We start from the raw sequence: 25204 nt of genomic DNA, 5'->3' as shown, positions 1-25204 counted from the left end.
ATATTTTTAAGAGAAAGGTTGATCTATTTACTCTTGAAATATTTGGAAAATCAAAACAGATAAATTAGTTAATATTTGTTGAATCTCAATTAAAAGTGCTTTGTGGGGGTGCCTGGGTGGCTCAGTTGGTTAACCATCCCAAGATCAGCTCAGGTCATGACCTCACATGAGTTTGAGCCCCACATTTGGTTCCGTGCTGACAGTGTGGAGCCTGCTTGGGAGTCTCTCTCTACCTCTCTCTCTCTGCCCCTCATACTTTCTCTCTCAAAAATAAACAAAAGTGCTTTGTGATTTTTTTTTTTTTTTAATTATTTCAGGTTGAGTTGGAATAACTCAGTAGTGGGTGTGTATAGATCTGTAATGTATCAATAAAAATACAGATTTGTATTGATGCATCTGAACAAACTCTTGAATGAACTCTTGAAGGAGATGAGACTTGTGTAGTAGGCACTTCTGAGACAACATGGTGATATGGATGAAGAACTGGACTGAGAGTAACTTGCATTGTGTTCTGCTGTTAGCTGTGTAGCTTTGGGTAAGGCACCAGACAGCTTCTTCAGGTCTTTTGCAGTATGAACAGGTTGCGTTCCTATCCTGGGAAATCCCATGATTGTATTGTTTTTTCTGCCAACTTTTTATATCTACATAATTTTAATATTCTTGCCATTTGTGGGGAACGATGGAAAAATCAACATGGAAAAATGATTGTTTCGGAATCTTCAACTTACTGTGAAAAGTCTGAGATGGCAATATTCATGTGGTAAGTGGGAGGGAATACCTGGGTCTGGTATGAAGAGCACCTTCTTGCTGTGTTTCTGGCTGTTTTCTCACTGAGTATGGTAAGCCACTCTGAGGAGTCTTCTATTTAAGCCTTAGAAATTCTTGCGTCAGGAGTGTATATATTGTTTGGCAGTTTGCTAGTTCTGTGGCTTAATCTATTTGGGATTTTTTTAGGTCCTACTTTCTCTAATGCCCTATTTATATAAACAAGCTTGAGTTTTTGAATGATAATATAGTCAGCAGCAAGCATTCAAAGCTGTGTCAAAGAAAACTGAAATACTTCTGTGGTTGGTTAAGTGCACACAATTCAAGACTTGAGTACCTGAATTCATTTTTGAGCTCCACCATTTACTACCTGAATGTCTGTGGATAAGTTACTTAACATCCGTAAATTGAGAGTAGTAATTACATCTACTTCATAGTGTTATTGTGAGGATTCAATGAGTTAATACATTGTAAAGTGCTTCATATAGCACCTCACACATGGTAAGACCCCCAAAACTATTATTTCTGTTGTCTTCCAGTTGTCCTTCATTGTCTTTATGACTACCTCTATACGGTAAGCAGAAAAAAGAGGAAGGAAGGTAAATTGTTGGTGGTGTTCTAGGCTTTTCTGACATACAGTGATGTACAGCATCACTGTAAAGATGTAAAGATCGTTGCATTCCAGATCTCTCCAGCTACTTAAAATTTATAATGTGAAAACTTGTAAACCAATGGTCTAAGACCTAATTATTCACAAGGTCTATCTGTACATCAAAAATTTTAGAAGAATCTGACTGCTTTTTATTTCCTTATCAATATTCTTAGCAGACCCTAAATGAGAATGCCTTAAAGTAGTGGTTCTCAAAGATGGTCCTTAAAACCTTGGGGAGATGTCTCTGATGCACTTTCAGACATTGGCAGTTAAAACTGTTTTCATAGTAACATTTATTGATTATTTGCCTCATTCCTGTTCTGATGTTTATATTAGTGATGCACAAGCAGTGATGTGTAAAACTGCTGGCACCTTAGCAGGAACAAACCACACTAAAAGTCCTTTTGTCTTTACCACCACACACTTAGAGTAAAAGCAAAAACAACAACAGCAAAAAACATACTAGTTTCATTTTGTCTTTAATGAAGCATTAGGACGTTATTTCATTAAATCTTGGTTTTTAATGTTTTTTAAGTTTATTTATTTATTTTGACAGAGTGAGCAGGTGAGGGGCAGAGAGAGGGAGAGAGAATCCTAAGCAGGCTCAGTTCAAACTCAAAGTGTGTGATCATGACCTGAGCTGAAACCAAGAGTTGGACGCTTACCCGACTGAGCCACCCAGGCAGGCCCCCCCAAATCTTGGTTTTTAATAAATGTGATGAAACGGGAACTGTGCATAAAATGCTTCTGCTGCAGACTCAAGTGTAAGAAGGAAAGTACTTGTGCAGTTGTTTGAATTCAAAGCTGAATTAGCTTCTTTATTTTCATGGAAAATAATTTTTACTTGAAAGAATGATTGACAAACTATGGTTTTCAGACAGGGTGTTGGCAGCCATTTTCTCAAAAATGAATGAATTGAGCCTGTCAATTGAAGGAAAACAAGTGACATTATATGATGCCAATGATAAAGATTGAGATTTTAAATGAAAATTAGAATTTTGGAAAAAACTTGTATCTTCCATCATGAACTTGATAACTTCTCAATATTTAAAGGCTTTTCTGATGAGATTGGTAGTGTATTAAAGTGTTAAAATTTTTTTGATAGTATGCAATGAAATGTTAATGTTTGGAATATCTACATGGTGAACCAGTATTCTCCAAATGACCAGTGCATCATGTTACAAAATCTTGTAGAGGAAAGAGATTTAAAGTGTAAAATAGGCCAGTAGATCTTAATGTAAGGGAGTAGTAAAAATTCATAAGTATGGTTTGAAATTCCACATTGCTACTGACATTTAAGAAATACACTTGGGGGAGCCTGGGTGTCTCAGTTGGTTGAGAATCTGACTCTTGATTTCAGCTCAGGTCATGATCCTAGGGTTGTAGGATTGAGCCTAGTGTCGGGTTCGGGGCTGAACATGGAGCCTGCTTAAGATTCTGTCTCTCTCCCTCTGCCCCTCCCCTCCACTCATGCTAGCACTGGCTCGTGCGCGTGCGCTCTCTCGCTCTCTCTCTCTCTCTCTCTCTCTCAAAGTACATAAATAGCTGAGCATGGAGCCTGCTTAAGATTCTGATTCTCCCTTTGCCCCTCTCCTCCACTCATGCTTGCATGCTCGCTCTCTTTCTCTCTCAAAATAAATAGTGTGGATATGATATACTACAGAAATATAAAAAAGTGGGGGGTGCCTGGCTGGCTCAGTTGGTAGAGTATGCAACTGGATGTCAGGTTCGTGAGTTTGAGCCCTGTGCTGGGTGTGGAGACTACTTTAAAAAAAAAAATATATATATATACACACACACACACACACACACACACATATACACACGCACGCACACACACACACACATACACATATATGTATGTATATATAGTGTATTTTTTATTTTAAGATTTTTTTCTTTTTTAAAGTAGACTTCATGCCCAGGGCAGAGCCCAATGCTGGGCTAGAACTCATGACCCCTGAGGTCATGACCTGAGCTGAGATCAAGAGTCAGATGCTTAACTGACTAAGCCACCCAGATGCACCAAATGTATTTCTTTTTCTTCTTAAGCTTTTTTTTTTTTTTTTTTTTAAATTGGAGACAGAGTGAGCAGGCAGGGGAGAGGGGGAGAGAGAGAGAGAGAGAGAGAGAGAGAGAGAGAGAGATTGATTGAATCTCAATCCCACAACCCTGGGATCATGACTGAGCCAGAATCTACAGTTGGACACTCAACCGATTGAACCATCCAGGTGCCCCCTCCCGCCGCCCCACTGTTGTTTGAGAGGCCATTAAAATAGTCTTCCCTTTTTTTAAATCCATAGCTGTATAAGACCAGGTTTCTTCATATTCTTTAACAAAACAATCTGTCACAACAGATTAAATGCAAAAGCATGTATTCAGCCATCTAATATTAAACCAGACATTAAAGAGATTTAAAAAATGTTAAAACAATGCCACCCTTCACTAAAGCCTTTTTGTTTTGGAAAATGCAGTTCTTTCTTTTCGTTTTTGAAGTAGGTTCCACGCCCAACATGGGGTTTGAATTAACAATGCTGAGATCAAGAGTTGGGTGCTCTACCAAAGCCAAAGTCGGACGCTTAACTGACTGAGCCACACAGGTGCCCCTATTTTAATTTTTTTAGATAAAGAATATAATTTTTAAAAAATTTTTAATTAAAAAATTGTTTTTTTAAATATATTTTTAAATGTTTGTTTATTTTTGAGAGAGGCAGAGACAGAATGCGAGTGGGTTAGGGGCAGAGAGAGAGGGAAACACAGAATCCCAAGCAGGCTCCAGGCTCCGAGCTGTCAGCAGAGAGCCCAACGCGGGGCTCGAACTCATGAGCCATGAGATCATGACCTGAGCTGAAGTCAGATGCTCAACCAACTGAGCCACCGATGCGCCCCTGTTCTTTTTTTTTTTTTTAGAGAGAGAGTGCGAGAGCAGTAGAGGGAGACAGAGAGAATCTTAAGCAGACTCCATGCCTGGCCACCGAGCCCAACACGGGACTCAATCACAAAACCCTGAGATTATGACTTGAGCCTAAATCAGGAGTCAGAAGCTTAACTGACTGAGCCACCCACACACTAACATGGGTTTATTGTTTTAAAAAAAATGTTTTTTTTAAAAGTTTATTTATTTTTGAGAGAGAGACAGAGACAGAAAGACAGACAGTGTGAGCAGGGGAGGAGCAGAGAGAGGGGGAGACAGAATCCAAAGTAGGCTCGAGGCTCTGAGCTTTCGGCACAGAGCCTGATGCAGAACTCGAACTCATGAACTGCGGGATCATGACCTAAGCTGAAGTTGGACACTTAACCAACTGAGCCACTCAGGCGCCCTCACAATGGGTTTATTTTTAAAATGAACTAATAGAATATTTAACTTTAATGAAAGAAAGAGAAGTGTTTAATTTATTATTACAATATTAATAAAAATTTTTGAAAATTCTGTTTTTATCTTTAATATTGTACATATTGATGCATAAAACCTGTCTAAACAAAAGCTCTCTGAGGTCCTCATTAATTAAGAGTGTAAGAGGGATTCTGAGACTAAAAAGGGACAAATATAATGTAGAGTCTGGGCAGAATGTCAGATTATAGAATAGTAGAAGGTGGCAAATTCATGCATTTATACTGAGTAACCAAAGTTGACATTTGACATTTTGTAAATAGCTCACTGTAGGTCTACTCTTTTTTTTTTTTTTTTTTAAATTTATGACTGGTTGAGTTCTGTCACTTTCCTGAGGTCAAGTTCAGAGTTTGAGCTCATGGTGTTGGATACATTAACCTATGTCTCTTTTATGGCCACAAACTGAACCTCTGTCCCTAGCCAGCTTCTAGAATGGATATTGTTCCCAAGGGGAAGTGGGGGAAAAAATAAGGATTGAATGAACATAAATGTATCATTTTTAGAAAAATATTTAAATCCTATGCCTTAATGGTAGGTAAACAGCATGAAGTATGTGGTGCTAATAAATAATACTTTTTGAATGCTTATTATATGTAATTTATGTTGCTGCTTTTGTGAATTATTTGTCTATATGGCTTCTAGTTTTCTTTAGCTGAATGCTCACATTTAAAAATTTTTTGATTTATAAGAATCTTGGTAAGTTCCACATACTGGTCCTTTGTTGGTTATGTAAGTTGAAGATTTATTCTGAGCTTACTATGGCTTGGTGTGGTAGCCAGCCTCCAAGATGGCCCCAGTGTTCCTTTCTCCTGGTATTCACATTCTTCTGTAGTCTCAGCCTACAGTGACTCAGAACTCGTCTGGGTTACCAAGAAAATATAGGAGAATTAAACAGTGAGTTCTGAAGCTAGGTCATTAAAAGCATACAGCTTTTTCCTTACTCTTTGGATCTCTTGTTCCAGATGAAAACAACTGCCATTGTAGCAGTCCTGTAAAGAGGCCCATGTAGAGAAGAACTGAGGCCTTCTGCCAACATCCAGCACCAACTTGCCAGTCATGTGAATGAGCCACTTTGGAGGTGGATTCTCTAGCATGGTCAGGTTTTCAGATGACTGCAATTTTGGCTGACATATTACTGCAGCCTTTTTAGAGGCACTGAGCCAAAACTACTTGCCAAGTCATTCCCAAATTCCTGACTCAAAGAAACTGAACGATAATGTATTGTTATTGTTGTTTTAAGCTATTAAGTTTGAGGGTAATTTGTTATGCAGCAATAGATAACTACTACACTTGACTTTTTCCCCCTAGTATTCCTCTTTTGCTTTAGCTTTATAATAACCAATAAACTTTGTTATTCATTTAGGTAATTTCACTCTCCTCCACATATACCTTGTTTATCTTCAAGATGAGATCTTCAGTGATGTTGACTTTTTGCTCTTACACATTTAGAGTCATGTAAAAGTTCATTTAAAAAACTTGTCAGGGGTGCCTATGTGGTTTTGTTGGTTGAGCGTCTGACCCTTCTTGATTTTGGCTCAGATTGTGATCTCACGGTTCATGGGATCAAGCCCTGTGAGGGGCTGCATGCTGACTGCACGAAGCCTGCTTGGGGTTTATTCTGCTTCTCTCTGTACCCTCCCCCACATGTCCCCCACATGTGTACATGTGCTCTCTCTCAAAAATAAATATACACACAAAAAACTTTTCAGCATTCTGGTTGGAAGTGCTCTCAATATACAGATCTTTCTTGATCTATGATGAGATTATGTCCCAGTAAACCTGTTGTAAATTGAAAACATCCTAAGTTGAAAATGCATTCGTAACACCTAACTTACATTACAACTTAGCCTAGCCTGTCTTAATTAAACATGCTCTGAACTCTTACCGTAGTCTTGAGTTGGGCAAAATTGTCTAACACAAAACCTAATTTATAATAAAATATTGAATGTATCATGTAATTTATTAAAACTGTGCTGAAAGTGAAAAATCAGAATAGTTATATGGGTACAGAATGATTTTAAGTGTATTGTTGTTTTCCCTCATAATCATGTGGCTCATAGGGGGTTGTGGCTCGCTGCTGTTCCCATCATCATGAATTAGTGTGTACTGCATATCACCTGCTTGGGAAAAGATCAAAAGTCAGAATTCGAAGTATGGTTTTTTTTCCTGAATGCATATCACTTTCACACCATCGTAAAGCCGTAAAATTGGAAGTCGAACTGTTGTAAGTCAGAGACCATCTGTATAAATTAATTAGGGAAAAAATTGCTATCTTTATATTATGGTATCTGCCCATTCATAAACCCTGTATGCCTTTCCATTAGCTATAATCTTCAGTGTTTTTGAAAATTATATAGGTTTTTAGGGCATCTGGGTGGCTCAGTCGGTTAAGCATCTGACTTTTGATTTTGGCACAGGTCATGATTGTATGGTTCATGAGATTGAGCCCCATGCTGGGCTCTGTGCTGACAGTGTAGAGCCTGCTTGGGATCCTCTTTTCCTCCCCCCAGCCCCAAACATTTAAAAAAAACAATTATATAGGTTTTTTTCCCCCCGAAGATGTTTTACACATCTTATTCCTATGTACTTTATAAACTTTATTCCTATATGCTTCATAACCTTTATTCTTATATACTTTATATACTTTATACATATATTTAGTTTATCTTAAATTACATTTAGGTGTTGGCTTTGTTTTGTTTTTATTTTACCATTTATTTATTTATTTATTTATTTATTACCTTTTATTTTTAAAATACCAAAAATATTCTGATTTCATATTTGATAATTCCATTCTGTGAAATTCTTGAGGTATTATTTTTACTATTCTTCCTACTCTTTTTTTAAGAAATTGATTTATTTTTTAAAGTTTATTTTGAGAGAGAGCAAGGGTGAGTGGGGGAGGGACAGAGAGAGAGAGAGAGAGAGAGAGAGAGAGAGAGAATCTCAAGCAGGCTCCACGCTGTGAGTGCAAGGCCGATGTGGGGCTCAGTCCCACAAACCATGAGATCATGACCTGAGCTGAAACCAAGAGTTCCATACTCAACTGACTGCACCACCCAGGTACCCCACTTCTTCCTACTCTTTTTTTTTAACTTGTCTTATTTTTTATTTTTTTAAATTTACATCCAAATTAGCAACAGTGATTTCAGGAGTAGATTCCTTAGTGCCCCTTACCCATTTAGCCCATCCCCCCTCCCACAACCCCTCCAGAAACCCTCAGTTTGTTCTCCATATTTATGAGTCTCTTCTGTTTTGTCCCCTTCCCTGTTTTTGTATTATTTTTGTTTCCCTTCCCTTATGTTCATCTGTTTTGTCTCTTAAAGTCCTCATATGAGTGAAGTCATAAGATTTTTGCCTTTCTCTGACTAATTTCACTTAGCATAATACTCTCCAGTTCCATCCGCGTAGTTGCAAATGGCAAGATTTCACTCTTTGATTGCCAGGTGATACTCCATTGTATATATATACCACATCTTCTTTATCCATTCATCCATCGATGGACATCTGGGCTCTTTCCATACTTTGGCTATTGTCGATAGCGCTGCTATAAACATGGGGGTGCGTGTGTCCCTTCGAAACAGCACACCCGTGTCCCTTGGATAAATACTTAGTAGTGCAATTGCTGGGTCGTAGGGTAGTTCTATTTTTAGTTTTTTGAGGAACCTCTGTACTGTTTTCCAGAGTGGCTGCACCAGCTTGCATTCCCATTCCTACTCTTGATCATAGTAGGTAGTGTCTTCCAGTGTTTTATAGTTTGGGATTGTGAGCATGTTCATCAGGGCTTTGTTTATGAAAGTTTCCAGACCTGGTTTGTCAGAACAAACCTCCAAAGAGTATTTTGCCTTTGCTTCTGTGAGGTGCCACCAATGCAAAATCACTGAAGTTAATTATTTTTTATATTAAAAAAATTTTTTTTGGTAATATTTACTTTTGAGAGAGAGCATGAATGGAGGAGGGGCAGAGAGAGAAATGGAGACAGAATCTGAGGCAGGCTCCAGGCTCTGAGCTGTTGGCACAGAGCCCAATGTAGGGCTCGAACCCACGAACCGTGAGATCATGACCTGAGCTGGAGTCAGATGCTTAACTGACTGAGCCACCCAGGTGCCCCTCAAAGTGTTTGAAGTAATCTCTGTACCCAACATAGGGCTTGAACTTATGACCCCAAGATCAAGAGTTGCATGCTCCACTGACTGAGCCACCCTCTGAAACCTCTTATTTCTTTTTAAATTAAATTAAATTTTTTAAAAAGTTTGTTTAGTTTTTGAGAGAGAGAGGGGGAGAGTGTGAGCAGGGGAGGGGCAGAGAGAGATCGGGGGAGAGAGAATCCCAAGCAGGCTCCGTACTGGCAGTGCAGAGCCTGACACCAGGCTCCAACTCATGGACCATGATTTGTGTGACCTGAGCAGAAAGCAGTAGTCAGACTCTTAATCAGCTGAGCAACCCAGGCACCCCTGGAACCTTTACTATCCCTTTGTCCTTGTTCTTAAATACAGTGATGTGCCTCTCTTGATTTTTTTTCATTTTCATTGTTTTTAAAAGCTTACTGTACTTTTTCTATTATTTTTGTAATCTTTATAGTAACAATTTTCCTTTTCATCTCTCCCTATTTTTGTAACGGTTACTGTTTGGATGTTAGTACTCGTGGGGTCACACTCTCTCCTATGTTTTTCCTTAGGTTTTCCCTTTGCTTATTCAACTGAAGTTCTGAAAGACCTCCTTAACTTTATTTTCTAACTTTTTTCCTTTATATCTTGATCTTTTTCTCTTGGAGACTTCTTCAAGCAGTGGCTAATCCTTGATTCTCTTCCTGTTTGAGTGAGACAATACAATTTTTTTTTTTAAGATTTTATTTTTAAGTAATCTGTATACCCAGCATGGGGCTTGAACTGAACACTTTGAGGTCAAGAGTCACATGCTCTACTGACGGAGCCAGTCAGGCAATACAATTCCTTTTTTTTTTTTTTTTTAATGTTTTATTTACTTTTGAGAGAGAGAGTATGAGTGAGGGAGGGGCAGAGAGAGGGGGGACAGAGGGTCTGCAGTGGGCTCTGCACTGACTGATAGCAGTGAGCCCGAGGTAGGGCTCGAATTCATGAACTGTGAGATCATGACCTGAGCCAAAGTCGGATGCTCAATTGACTGACCCACCTAGGCACCCCCAGTCAATACAATTCTGATTGAGGGTTCTGTGCACGTTAATTGTTGGACTTCACTTTAGACAAACTAAAGTTTGACATAGTTGGCAAACTGTGGCCCATGGGCCAAATCTAGCCTGCTGCCTAGTTTTATGACTCATGAGCAAAGAATGATTTTTACATTATCAAATGGTTGGAAAAAATCAAAAGATTATTTTGTGACATGTGAAAACTTTCACATAAGAAATTCAAATTTGTGTTTATAAATAAAATTTTTGGAACATAGCAGTGCCCATTTGTTTATGTATTGTCTGTGACTGCTTTCATGCTACAGTGGCAGATGACTAGTATGACAAAGACTATGTGGACTTACTGCTTTGTGCTTCTTTTTGGTGTACTACAAATTGCGGTGATGCAGCTACAGCTTGCTAGGCATATGTGTGGCTATCGCACGACATTTATAAAAATATTTTAATTACCAGTGTGTACCTATCATTTCAAAGAAGAGAAAAGTAGATTTCAGTTGTCACACCTTTAAGATAGTAGAGTGTGGGTTAATTCAAGTTGGATGGCGAAGTCTTTATTGTGTATTTTTACTCTGGCTCAACTAAAGGAGTACATATGTGGACAATAGCAGACCAAGCACTGGTCATGATATCCCCAACTCGCAGGGAAAGGAAAGGATGGAGAAATCAGAGAATTTAAAATGGAATATCTCATCATAGAATTTCTTTAAAATAAAAAAAAAATGAAACCAATGTAAGTTTGTGAATGGTTTATTCATTAACCAGGCAAGGAAACCTGTTTACTGATGGCAAGTTAATTAGGTCCTCCCAGTTAGGCAGAATGTTAACACCCAAAAAGTTTTGTAATTCTTTAGACCTATATTACAAAAAACTTTACTGAGTTTACCTTATGAAAGTAATACTAAGTTTACTAAATTTCTTTATTATTATATTTTGAATTTCTTGAATAAAAATTGTGGAAATTTGTTTTCTTTTGTTACCATAGTATTTATATAGTATGTCAGATGTTGTGTCTTTGCAAAGCTTTACTATGCCTTCTGATGTCACGTCCCATGTTTAGATGTGGTGAGAAGTATTAGGCATTGCTTATGAATCGGGTTTGAATGAGTGTGGTATGTACATCTTGACCTGTTGCCCACAATGGGTTTGGAAGAATGAGAATTCCAGGGGTGCCTGGGTGGCTCAGTCGGTTGAGCGTCCAACTTCGGCTCAGGTCATGATCTCGCGGTCTGTGAGTTCAAGCCCTGCATCGGGCTCTGGGCTGACAGCTCAGAGCCTGGAGCCTGCTTCATATTCTGGGTCTCCCTCTCTCTCTCTCTGCCCTTTCCCGCTCATGCTGTCTCTCTCGGTCTCTCAAAAATAAATAAACACTAAAAAAATAAAAAAAAAATGAGAATTCCATATTTCTTTTTCTAATATCACAAATAACTGCCAGAATAAGAATTTTGGAACAGTTTGACCTGTTATCCGACTAGGGTTTATTGATAGAATGCTAATATCCAAATTATACGCTGATTTCTTTTCCAGTCACTGGGGAATAACTTAAAAACTAATCTTCACATAGTAAATACTTTTGCAAAAAACTGATGTCACTCAAAAGATCTATACCAGTTTTTCATCAGGAATAGAGCAGACATGAGAGTAGGGCACTTAGAATCACGTAACTGTATTAGTTTGTTGATGAACCTGAAGTGAGTCTGAAGAATTGACAGTAATGATTAGGAGAGCGTTTCAGCTATCCTCTTAAAATATGAAATACTGCTCTCTGGTGAGAATCACCTTGTGTTGTGAGGTATATAATAAAATAGATATGTGAAATGAACCTTGGTAGCAGGGAGAATTAGATGTGAACAAGTTTATTTGAATCTGACTAGACTTCATGTTCCTTATCTATAAAAGAATGTCAGCTTCAAGTTAAAACTTTTTCATGTTATCTTATTTACTCATAAAAATTCTCTCAGGTAATACCCTCAATTTTTTGAAAAAAACAAAAACAAAAAAAACAAATGAGGTCACTGAGGCAGAAATATAAGATTTACGTAAATGCATACTTTCCCATGTGGAGAAAAATAGCATAGGCTTAGACAGATGATTTTAGGGGCCAGGTAGATAATTAGTATAAGACATGTAATATCAAAGCTTGCTAGCCTAAAAACAGTAAAATTTGAATTTAAAACATACTCCATCCTGGCCAAATACTACCAGATAGGCAGTCAGTCTTCTGCCTTTGTCCTAACTTAGAATCTGATTGGTCATTTCTATTTGAGGTGGATATAATTAATATACAATTAGTTTGACTTTATAATTTTAAAAGCTAAAGTCTTAGGTAAAAGTTTTGCCTTTAGGGTATTTCAGTAAGCTATGTTGTAATATTTTAATAAGAATCAAGTATCATTAGAATGATCAATATTGTTTTTACCATCTTCTTAGATAAGAAATGCGAGAGAATTTTCAAATTATGAATTGTGTGGTCACGTTTGCTAAGTTTATTGAAATGCTGAATAAATGGTGGCTTGCAACTTCACAAAAGCCTGTTTAATTTGTGATATAGGTACCTTCAGCATTTTAATAATTCTGTACCAAACTTACATAATATAGTTCTGAAATTTACCTACCTCTTCTTTCCACAAACACTCAAGGTTTCCAAACACCCAAACCTTCCCAAACATTCAAGGTTTTACATGTTAAAGATGGAGTTGGATGACTGGAGCTCATAGCACGTTACACATGAGCTCTTCACAGGTCTGCTGCCAAATTTTTTTTTTTTAATGTTTTATTTTATTTTTGAGATAGAGACAGAGTGTGAGCAGGGGACGGGCAGAGAGAGAGGGAGACACAGAATCCGAAGCAGGCTCCAGACTGTCAACACAGAGCTCAACGTGGGGCTCGAACTCACAGACCGTGAGATCATTACTTGAGCTGAAGTTGGACCCCCAACTGACGGAGCCACCCAGACGCCCCTCTACTGCCAGATTTTGAACTGTGTGAAGTTTATTTTTGTTACATTTGCACATTTGATGCCTGTTAGATGTATTGTTGATTCCAGCGGGTCATTTAATGTAGTGTGAAACTTGGCGCAACATGCTTAGACTGCTTATCCTTGCAGGAGCTTGGGATGAAGTCAGTTTGATGCCAGAGAAAATTCTCCGAAGATCTTGTCTTTTCAGTAGAGAGCATGGCCAAGGTAGTAAACAGATTTACTCATACAGAGTAGTTCTCTGATAGGAGACCAATGTAATTTTAACGATATATGTAATTTTAATTTTATTATTTTTTAAAGTTTATTTATTTTGAGAGAGAGACAGCACAAGTTGGGGAGGGGCAGAGTGAGGGAGAGAGAGAATCCCAAGCAGGCTCCACACTATCCGTGCAGAGCCCAACATGGGGCTTGAACCCACAAACCGTGAGATCATGACCGGAACTGAAGTTGGATGCTTAACCGACTGAGCCACCGGTTGCCCCCCGATGTATGTATCTTTTAAAGTAACTGTTTTATGGAAATATACATAAACTAAAGGTATAAAACTCTATATAGTTTAGGTAATACACATAAAGTAAACCCACTTGTATAAATCCAGCAGCCAGAATGAGAAATAGTACATTGCTAGCACCCTATAAGCCCTCTGTGTCCCCTTCCGGTCACTACCTATGGTCCTGCCTTTTTTTTTTTTTTTTTTTAAAGATTTTATTTTTAATCTCCACACCCAACATGGGGTTCAAACTCACAACCCTGAGATCAGGAGTCCCATGGTCTGTCGACTGAACCAGCTGTGCGCCCCCGATGCTACCTTTTAACACCAGATTAATTTTGCCTGTTTTAAAACTTTAAGTGGTACTAGCAGTATGTACCAGTTTTTAACTGTTTTTGCTCAACATTATGAGATTATTCATGTTGCTTGTGAATGTACTTTATTCAGTTATCTTCACAGCATTTGTTGTATGAATATGCTAAAAATTTTCTTACCCACCCAAGTGTCGATGGACGTTTGAGTTGTTTATGTATTTTTTTTAATTAAGTCATAGTTGATACAATATGTTATAGATTCTTATTATGAACGTGTTCATGAAGCTCTGCCTCTGTCTCTTGGTGAATATATGGACACATTTCTCTTGATTATATATCTTACAGTGGACAACATAGGTTGCACATAAGTGTAGCTTTACTAGATAATTGCCAAACGGTTTTCTGAAGTGATTTTATCAATTTATATTTTTACTAGCACTGTTCTGAGATTTTTAATTGCTATATATCCTTACTGATGCCTGGTATTATCTGTTTTTGACATTTTAGCCATTCTGATGGTATAACGTTGTAGTTTAATTTGCATTTCCCTGTTGATTAGTAAAATTGAGCATCTTTTTGTATGTTTATTGTCCTTGGGATATCTTTTATTGTGATTTGTCTGTTGAAGTTGTTACCTGTGTTTTGTCCTGTGGGTTGTCTTTTTCCCAGTGCTTTTGTAGAATTCTTTTTTTTTTAAATTTTTTTAAATGTTTATTTAGTTTTGAGAGAGAGAGAGACAGACAAAGACACACAGACAGACAGTGTATGAGCAGGCAAGGGGTAGAGATAGAGGGAGACACAGAATCCGAAGCAGGCTCCAGGCTCCGAGCTGTCAGCACAGTGCCTGACTTGGGGCTCGAACTCACGAACCACAGGATCATGCCCTGAGCTGAAGTCGGACACTTAACCAACTGAACCACCCAGGTGTCCCCGTAGAATTCACTATATATTCTAAGCATGAGTCCTTTGTCAGATATACATCCTATTCTGTGGCTTGCCAAATAATTGTATTTTTAAAACCTGAATTTATTTTGGTGTTTGATTAAGTAGTACTTTCACATGGCTCACAAGTTAAAGCGTACAAAATTTAATAGTGAAAAGTCTCCCTCCCACTCCTTGTCCTCATTCAGTGCCTATCTCCTTCAACATATAACATATGTTAATAGTTTATTTCTTTTTCCAGTATATCCAAATGATTTTTGACAAAGGTGCCAAATCCATTCAGTGGGGGAAGGAAGAATATTTCAACAAACGATGTTGGGACAATGGGATTTCCACATGCAAAAGAGCAAAGGTGGATCCCTACCACACAACAAATAAAAACATTAATTGCAAATTGATTAAAAACCTAAATATAAAAGCTAAACCCACAAAACTCTTAAAAGAAAACATGAGTAAATTTTCATGATTTTGGATTTGGCAGATTTTTAGATCTGATACTTAAAGTATGAGCAACAAAAGAAAAAATTGGTAAACTGTACTGCATCCAGAATTAAAATTTTGTACATCAAAGGACATTTTCAGGAAGGTGAAGAAACAACTTATAAATGGCATAAAGTATTTGTTGGTTATATATCAGATAAGAGTTTAGTACCTAGAATCTAAAAAGAATGCTTACAGGGGCGCCTGGGTGGCTTAGTCTGTTGGGTGGCTCAGGTCATGATCTTGTGGTGAGTTGGAGCCCTGCATCGGGCTCTGTGCTGACAGCTTGGAGCCTGGAACTTGCTTCGAATTCTGTGTCTCCCTCTCTCTCTGCCCCTCCTGACTAGCACTCTGTCTCTCTCTGTCTTTCAAAAATGAATAGATGTTAAAAAATTTTTTTGGGGCGCCTGGGTGGCTCAGTCGGTTAAGCGGCCGACTTCGGCTCAGGTCATGATCTCACGGCCCATGAGTTCGAGCCCCGCGTCGGGCTCTGTGCTAACAGCTCAGAGCCTGGAGCCTGTTTCAGATTCTGTGTCTCCCTCTCTCTGACCCTCCCCCGTTCATGCTATGTCTCTCTCTGTCTTAAAAATAAACGTTAAAAAAAATTTTTTTTTTATAAAGAATGCTTACAACCTAATAATAAAGGCAAAGTCCAATAGTGACCCAAAGATCTGAATAGTTTCTCCAAAGAAGCTGTACATGTGGCCAATAAGCAGATGAAAAGATGTTCAAGGTCATTTGTTGTTAGAGATGTGAATCAAAACTACAAAATACGACTTCACATCTACCGAGATGTAGGCTCTAATAAAAAAACCAGAAAGTGTTGGCAAGGATTTGGAAAAATTAGAACCCTTGTATATTGTTGGTATGAATGTAAAATGTCACTCACTGTGAAAAACATTTTGGTGGTGATGGTTGCACAACATTGTGAATGCAATTAGTGCTACAGAACTGGATACATGAACATGGTTAAAATGGCGAATTCTGTGTTTATATATTTTACCACAGCTGAGGGTAGAACAAGGTGATGCTCTGTCCTTTCGGCTTTCATAATGGAAACTAATATCCTTCTGGTGTTCTGTTTTATGCTGTTTTTCTCATTTTAGTGCTTTTTTGTTGGTGATTTCACTTAAAAAAATTTTTTTTTAGCATTTATTTTTGAGAGAGTGAGTGAGCACAAGCGGGGGAGGGACAGAGAGAGAGGGAAATACAGAATCCGAAGCAGGCTCCAGGCTCCGAGCTGTCAGCACAGAGCCTGATGGGGGCTTGAACTCACAAACCACGTGATCATGACCTGAGCCGAAGTCAGATGCTCAACCAACTGTATCACCCGGGCGCCCCTGGTGGTTTCACTGTTTAAAATGACCCCCAAGCATAAAGCTGAAGTGCTCTAGTTTTCCTAAATACAAGAGGCTATGTGCGCTTTATGGAGAAAATACATCTTAGATAAGCCTCACTTAGGCATTTATAGTGTGATTGGAGTTATACTGCTGTTAGCTTGAATTCAGTGTTAATGAACCAAGAATATATATTAAAGTGTGTTTAAACAGAAATACACATAAGACAAGCTTATATGTTAATTGGCTGATGAAAATCTTGTGACCAGAGGCTTGTAGGAACCTAACCCTGTATGTCCCCTAGTGATAATTCAGTATCTGGTAATTCATTTTTTGTAGCGACTTGATAGAACATAACTACTGTGAATAATGAGACCTGATCCTATGCAAATATGAATAAAAAATTTTGTGTAAGTGGCAAGATTTAATTTTTCATTTTATTTTTTTATTTTTTTATTTAAAAATTTTTTTTTAACATTTATTTATTTTTGAGACAGAGAGAGACAGCATGAACAGGGGAGGGGCAGAGAGACAGGGAGACACAGAATCCGAAACAGGCTCCAGGCTCTGAGCGGTCAGCACAGAGCCCGACGCGGGGCTCGAACTCACGGACCGTGAGATCATGACCTGAGCCGAAGTCGGCCGCTTAACCGACTGAGCCACCCAGGCGCCCCTAATTTTTCATTTTAAAGTGTATCTTGGAGATACTATTTTGTTTTTTGTTCTGAAATCTGTTTGATCTGATATTAATATAACCTCTCTTTAAAAAATATATAAGGGCTTTATTGAGATATAATTCACACATTTGAAATGTAGCTCTTTTCAGTATATTCACAGAGCTTTGCAACCACAGTCAATTTTAGAGAACATTTTTATTGCCCCCCAAAGAAATGTACCCATTAGTGGTCATTTTGTATTTACCCACAGTATCATCTCCCAGACACCCACTGATCTACTTTCTGTCTCTACAGATTTGCTTAGTCTGGGCATTTTATATACGTGGGATCATAGAAGGAATATATGGTCTCTTGTGGCTGGCTTCTTTCATTTAGCAAAAAGTTTGTGAAATTCATACATGGCTGTAATATATGTCAGTACATTTCTTCTTAGGCTGAATAGTATTCCATTATTTATGACTGTAACACATTTTGTTTACCTATTCATCAGTTGATGGATATTTGAATTTTTTCTTTTGACTCATGAATAATGCTGTTACAAACATTTTTTTTTTTACAACTTTTTACTGAACATATGTTTTCATCTGTGTGTGTGTGTGTGTGTGTGTGTGTGTGTGTGTGTGTATACACATACATACATACACATATCTAAGAGTAGAATTTCTGGGTTGTATTCTAGCTATATTTAATATTTTGAGGAACTGCCATGCTGTTTCCAACATGGCTACACCATTTTACGTTCCCATCAGCAATGTGTATGAGGGTTCCAGTTTATCCATAGTCTTGACAACAGTTATTATGTCTTATTTTTTAATTTGAGTATAGTTGACACACAGTGTTACATTAGTTTGAGGTGTATTACCTAGTGATTCAACAAGTTTATAGGTTATGCTGTGCTCATCAAAAGTGTAGCTGCCATCTGTCATCATACAATGCTATTACAATGCCATTGACTATTCCCTGTTCTGTACCTTTTATTCTCAAGGTTTATTCATTCTATAATGTGATTTATTCCCGTGATTTACTGATTCCATAATGGGAAAGCTGTATCTTTTGCTTCCCTTCACACATTTTGCCTATCTCTCCATCCTCCTCCCTTTTGGCAACCATCACTTTGTTCTCTGTAGGTTTGATTCTGCTTTTTTGTTTGTTCATTTTTTAGATTTCACATAGAAGTGTGATCATGATATTGGTTTTTCTCTGCCTGACTTACTTCAATTAGCATAATGCCCTCTAGGTCCATTCATATTGTAAATGGCAAGATCTTATCCTTTCTTATGGGTGAGTAATATTTCATTGTATGTATGTATGTATGTATGTGTGTGTGTATGTGCCTGTATATACACACGTGTACATATATACACATGTATATATGTGCCATATAATACACACATATATACACACACACACATATGTACCATGTCTTCTTTATCTATTCATCTATCAATGGATGGACACTTGGGTTGCTTCCATATTTTGACTGTTAAAAATAACACTGCAGTAAACATAGTGGCGCATGTATCTTTTCAAATTAGTGTTTTTATTTTCTTTGGGTAAATACCTAATAGTGGAATTATTGGATCATATGATATGTCAATTTTTTAATTTTTTGAGGAACCTTATACTGTTTTCCATAGTGGCTGTACTAGTATTATGTCCTTTTTAATTAGTCATCCTGGTGTTTTGTATTTTCCTGATAGCTAGTGATTTTGAACATTTTTTCATGTGTGTACTGTATTTGTATATTGTCTTTGAAGAAATGTTTGAAGAAAGGACTTTTATTATTTATTTGGCTTACTTGACATTATTGTCAGTTTTTGTAGGCTCTGGATAGTAGACCCTTACTTCTGATTTGCATGTATCTTCTACTTGTAGGTTATTTTTCAGGTTTTTGGTGGTATCATTTGCTACAGAAACTTTTTTTTTAAATTTTATATTTTTAAAATGTGTATGTATTTTGAGAGTATGCACGCATGAGTGGGGGAGGGGCAGAGAAAGAAAAATTCCCATGCGGGCCCCATGCTGCCAGCAGAGAGCCCAGCGCCGGGCTTGATCCCATGAACTACGAGATCATGACATGAGCCAAAAGCAAGAGTTGGAGGCTTAACCGACTGAGTCACCCAGGGGCCCCACACTTAACTTTTATAGTTGAAAAAATAAATAACATTCTGCTGTTTTACCCATTATTATTATTTTTTTTTTAGATTAAAAAAAAAATTTTTTTTTTTTAACGTCTATTTATTTTTGAGACAGAGAGAGACAGAGCATGAACAGGGGAGGGGCAGAGAGAGAGGGAGACACAGAATCTGAAGCAGGCTCCAGGCTCTGAGCCATCAGCCCGGAGCCCGACGCGGGGCTCGAACTCACGGACCGTGAGATCGTGACCTGAGCTGAAGTCGGACGCTTAACCGACTGAGCCACACAGGCACCCGTTTTACCCATTACTAAGTGCACTACTCATTGGCATTAATTACATTCATAGTGTTGGCAGCACAAAAGTTTTTGTGCTGAAGCTCAATTTTGATGAAGTCCAGTGTATTTATTCTTTTGTGCGCTTGTGTTTGATGCCATATCTAGAAACAACACTGCCTAACCCTGGATCATGAAGATGTACTCTTAGGCTTTCTTTTAAGAGCTTTACAGTTTGAGCGTTTAGATTTGGAGCACAACATAGTTGATTTGTGTATGTAAAATTTGTGCAGGAAGGAAGGATCCAGCTTCTTTTTTCTTTTTTTCTTTTTTGCACATGGATATCCATTGTCCCAGCACCATTTATTGAAGATTGTTCTTTATCCATTCAATTGTCTTAGCAACCTAAGTGCTAAAATAAGTTGACTGTAAAAGTGAGTTTTTATTTCTGGACTCTCAATTCTATTCCATTGATTTCTCTCTCTATATATATCCTTCTGCCTATAGCATTGTTTATTGTAGCTTTGGAGTAAGGGTTGTGTGTGTGTGTGTGTGTGTGTGTGTGTTTTGTTTTTTGTTTTTTTTTTTGTTGGTTGTTTTTTTGGTAGCATTTTGAAATTAATAAGTCCCCCATATTTGTTCTTTTTCAAGATTGTTTTAGCTCTTCTAGGTCCCTTGAGTTTTCATATAAATTTTAGCATCAATTTGGCAATTTCTATAAAAAAGCCAGCCAGGAATTTGATAGAGATTATATTGAATTTGTAGGCCAATTTTGGGGAGTAAAGCCATGTTAACAATATTAAAGTCTTCTAATCCATGAACATAGGGTATTTTTACATTTATTTAGGTTGCCTTTAAAAAATTTTTTAAGTTCATTTATTCTGAGTGATAGCTACCATGAACTGGGGAGAGGCAGAGAGAGAGAGACAGAGACAGAGAGAGAGAGAGGAAGAGAAAGCATCCTAAGTGGGTTCCACGTTCACAACTTGGAGCCCAGTGCAGGGCTTGAACCCATGAACCTTGAGATCATGACCTGAGCTGAAGTCAGGAGTCAGTCACTTAACTGAATGAGCCACCCAGGAGCCCCTTTAGGTTGTCTTTAATGTCTTTTTTTTTTTTTTTTAAATGTTCACTTATTTTTGAGAGAGAGAGAGAGAACGAGAGTGCCATCAGGGGAAGGGCAGAGAGAGAGGGGCATACAGAATCAGAAGCAGGCTTCAGGCTCTGAGCTGTCAGCATAGAGCCCGACATGGAGCCTGAACTCATGAAGATGATGACCTGAGCTAAAATCTGACGTTTAAGCCTGAGCCACCCAGGTGATCCTGGGTCATCGTCTTTTAATAGTGTTTCAAAAATGTTTTGTGGTCTTTTTTCAAAATTTATTATTAAATTTTTTTAAGTGTTTATTTTAATTCCAGTTAATATGTAGTGTTACAGTAGTTTCAGGTCTTCAGTGTAGTGATTCAGAAGTCCATATATGGGGGTGCCTGGGTGGCTTAGTCGGTTAAGTGTCTGACTTGCTTCGTCGGTTAAGTGTCTGTGCTGATAGCTCAGAGCTTGGAGCCTGCTTCAGATTTTGTGTCTCCCACTCTGTCCTTCTCTCTCTCTCAGAAATAGACATAAAAAAAAAAAAGAAAAGTCCATATATCACCCAGTGCCCATCATGACAAGTGGATTCCTTAATCCCTATCACCTATTTAACCCATCCCTCCCCCCCCCCCTTCTCTGATAACCATAAGTTTGTTCTCTCAAGTTAAGAGTCTTCTGGGGCTCCTAGTTGGCTCAGTCAGTAGAACATGTGACTCTTGATCCCAGGGTTATGAGTTTGAGCCCCATGTTGTGTGTGAAGCCTACCTAAAACAAACACTTAAAAAAAAGCTTGTTTCTTGGTTTGTCTCTGTGGTTTTTAGAATTATGGGTTTTGACACTTAAAAATTTATTTCTAAATACAGTATTCTGTTTGTTTTCTAATGCTATTGTCAGTTACATTGTTTTCTTTCCCTTTTTTTGATTTTTCTTTACTTAAAATCCATTATTCATTCAATGCACAAAAATATAATTGAGTTTTGTACATTGATCTTTCATTCTCCAACAGATTCTGGGGATTAGGAGATAAATCTTGTTGGAGGGCCTTTATTCTGCCTAGTATAATTAATATAGCCACTCTAGCTTTCTTATGTTTGCTGTTTGCATAATACGTCTTTTCCTGTCCTTCTGCTTTGAACTTATTTATATATTTGATTTTTTTTTTTCCATGTAGGCTTCATGCCCAGGATGGTGCTTGAACTCATGACCCTGAGATCGAGTTGCCATCCTCTACTGACTAAGCCAGGTGCTCTGATTTTTTTTTCTTTTCTTTTTTTAGTAATCTCTACAGCCATAGGGACCCCTCTATATTTAAATTTAAAATGTGTCTTTTGTAGACCCTTGTAGTTGGGTTGTACTATGTTGTCCTTTTGCTTTTTTTTTTTTAATTTATTTTTGAGACAGAGAGAGACAGAGCATGAGCAGTGGAGGGGGAGAGAGAGAGAGAGAGAGAGGGAGACACAGAATCCTAAACAGGCTCCTGGCTCTGAGCTGGCAGCACAGAGCCCGATGTAGGGCTCAAATTCACGAGCTGTGAGAAAATGACCTGAGCCGAAGTTGGACGCTGAAACCGACTGAGCCACCCAGGTGCCCCGCTTTTGTGGTTTTTTAAATTGAGCCTTGTAATCTCTGTGTCTTAGTTGGGTTATTTAATCCATTCACATTTAATGTTACTGTTCGTACAGTTGGGATTTGTACCTGACATTTTGCGGTTTTTTTCTATATGTCTTATATCCTTTGTTTTTCCATTTCTGTGTTCTTTTGTGAAACTGATCTTCCCCACCCCCAGGGCTAACAGTTGTTGTGTTATTGTATGTATAGTGACTTGACTGGATCAATTTAGTTAAATAAAGTCTTTTCTACTGCAGTGTGATGCCTCTGATGTTTCTTGTCAGAGGGCATAATCTTGGGCATATCTATCTATCTATCTATCTATCAATCAGTCAATCATGATTTTAGGAGAGCTCTTTGTAACAATTTCCTTGATCTCTGTTAAACTGTCTGCCTCTGTTAGTATATCAAACTGTTAGGCTCTACTAATTGGGATCTGGTTCCTCTGTTTTTGACAGTGGCTTGGGATATAACTTTTTTCACAGTTAGTTGTAATTAAATTCAGACTGCTTTCTGAGGTAGTTTTTGAGGTTAGTTTTTGAGATTTTGTTATGACCCCAGGAGCACTTCGTTTTAGGTTCCTTGGGTCTCTCATAAACTAGCTGGCCTGTGGTTTAGGTTGTTCTCATAGGGGCACCTGGGTGTCTTAGTCGGTTAAGGTCCAACTTTGGCTCAGGTCATGATCTCACGGTTGATGAGTTCAAGCCCTCCATCGGGCTCCATGCTGACAGCTCAGAGCCTGGAGCCTGCTTCAGATTCTGTGTCTCCCTCCCTCTCTCTCTCTCTCTCTCTCTCTCTCTCTGCGCCTCCCCTGGTTGCACTCTGTCTCTCTGTCTCTCTCAAAGATAAACAAACATTAAAAAATTGTTTTTTAGATTGTTGTTCTCATAGAGATATTACCTTCCTCTTAATTGCCACCAAAATTTCCTCTCTTTTTAAGAGTGCCTTTAGGTTTGAACTTTTGTACACTCTTCTCGAATAAAGTCATTCCTGTTGGGAAGAACATGAGGGCTGTCTTATTATAGCCTGTCTTTCCTGTTGGGCAAATTCTCTGAGCCCCATTGCTCTGGAACTGTAGGTAGGGCCAGTGGCTCACTTCTAGGGGTGAAATCCCTACTATATGAACAGGGTGCTGGTGGTTCTATCCTTTTGCTTTCAATGTACTTAACGTGTTTTTATTTGAAGTGAGTTTCTTTTAAGCAGTATGTTGTTGGATCATGTTTTTATTTCATCCATTCTGCCAGTCTTTGTCTTTAATTCATGTATTTAAACTGTTCAAGGAATGCCTGGGTGACTCAGTCAGTTAAACACCCAACTTTAGCTCAGGTCATGATCTCATGGTTCATGGGTTTGAGCCCCGCATCGGGCTCTGTGCTGACAGCTCGGAGTCTGGAGCCTGCTTCGGATTCTGTGTCTCCCTCTCACTCTGTCCCTCCCCTGCTCATGCTCTGTCTCTCTCTCTCTCCCTCTCTCTCTCTCTCTCTCTCTCTCTCTCTCTCTCTCTCTTTCTCAAAAATGAATACACATTAAAAAAATAAATAAACTTCACATTTAAGTTAATTACTGATACATCAGGTTCTAAATCTGCCCTTATTATTTTATTTTTCTTTCTTGTTTGAGTCCTGTTTTTCTTTTCTTGCCTTCATAGGATTACTTAAATATTTTTTGAAGATTTTATCTTTAATTATGATGCTTTTGTATAGTTTTTTTTTTTAATAGTTCTGTAAAGTGCTTGAATAGTTTCTTAGTGGTGGTTTTAGATAGTATAATACTCACTTGTAATTTATATGCTATATATATTGGCAAATTACCATTTGGAGTTAAATTTATTTAGATCCTTTTACCCTTTTTAGTTTTGTAATATGTTTGTCTTTTTCTTTTTGAATGTTTTTATTTATTTTTGAAGGAGAGAGAGACAGAGCATGAGCAGGGGAGGTACAGAGAGAAAGGGAGACACAGAATCTGAAGCAGGCTCCAGGTTCTGAACTGTCAGCACAGAGCCTGATGCAGGGCTCAAACCCATGAACCACAAGATCATGACCTGAACTGAAGTCAGACACTTAACCGACTGAGCCACCTAGGTACCCCAAATATGATTATCTTTTAAATATTTCCTCTATAGCACTATCAGATAGTGTTAATACTTTTTATATCAGCTATCACATAAGATTTATGACACCCGTGAAACGAAGTATTATGTTTACCCTCATTCTTAGCCATAATAATGTTCTTTCTTTTATGAAGATCAGAGTTTTTTCTGTTAACATTTCTTTTTCTGTTTAGCAAACTTCCTTTAGCTGTATATTAGGCATAGGTTTGCTAGTGACAAATTTTTGTAGGTTTTCCTTCATTGAGAATGTTTTTCATTTGCCTTCATTCCTGAAGGATATCTTTTAATGCATGTAGGGTTTGTGGTTAAGAGTTCTTTTCTTTCAGCTTTTGAAAAATATTATGCCATTTCTTTCTGGCCTCCATGGTTTTCTTGGGATATCCTCTGTCATGAATCGGTGTTCCCCTGTTATGCAGTCATTAGCTGCTTTTCAACATTTTTGTTTTTGGCTTTCAGAACTTAACCATGAGTCCTAGTGTGGATTTCTCTGGGTTTATCTTGCTTGGGATTTTTAAGGTTTTTGAATCTGTAGGTTTGTTTATGTCCTTTTGGCAAATCTGAGACATTTTGAACCATTACTTGTTGAAATGCTTTTAAAGTTCCACTCACCAAGATGAGAATGATATGAATGTTCACTGTTTTCTTAGTTTCATAAGTCCTCGAGACTGTTGATTTTTCCTATCTGTTTTGAGTAAATTCTGTTGATATGGTCTGAAGTTCAGTGATTCCATTCTCTGTTGTGTTCACTTTAGTATTCAGGCCATGTATCAAGTTCTTAATTTTTGTTATTTTTTAT

General features: G+C 37.9%; 1 protein-coding gene across 4 annotated transcripts in view; it reads left to right on the top strand.

The window, feature by feature from the left end:
* Positions 1-25204, top strand: part of TRIM33 (tripartite motif containing 33) — a 130586-nt gene that overhangs the window by 5024 nt on the left and 100358 nt on the right. Inside the window, exon 1 of one of the 4 annotated variants that reach the window (XM_042993776.1) lies at positions 12891-13156. The exons of the other annotated variants lie outside the window; for them this stretch is intronic. Within the exon in view, the coding sequence (XP_042849710.1) occupies positions 13054-13156 (103 nt within the window). The 5' untranslated portion in view covers positions 12891-13053. Of the gene's footprint in view, positions 1-12890; positions 13157-25204 lie in introns of those variants that run through there. 4 annotated transcript variants of the gene reach the window in all.

This window comes from Panthera tigris, chromosome C1 (assembly GCF_018350195.1).
Source record: "Panthera tigris isolate Pti1 chromosome C1, P.tigris_Pti1_mat1.1, whole genome shotgun sequence".
NCBI classification, from domain to species: Eukaryota; Metazoa; Chordata; class Mammalia; order Carnivora; family Felidae; genus Panthera; species Panthera tigris.
This window is presented reverse-complemented; position numbering and strand designations above follow the sequence as displayed.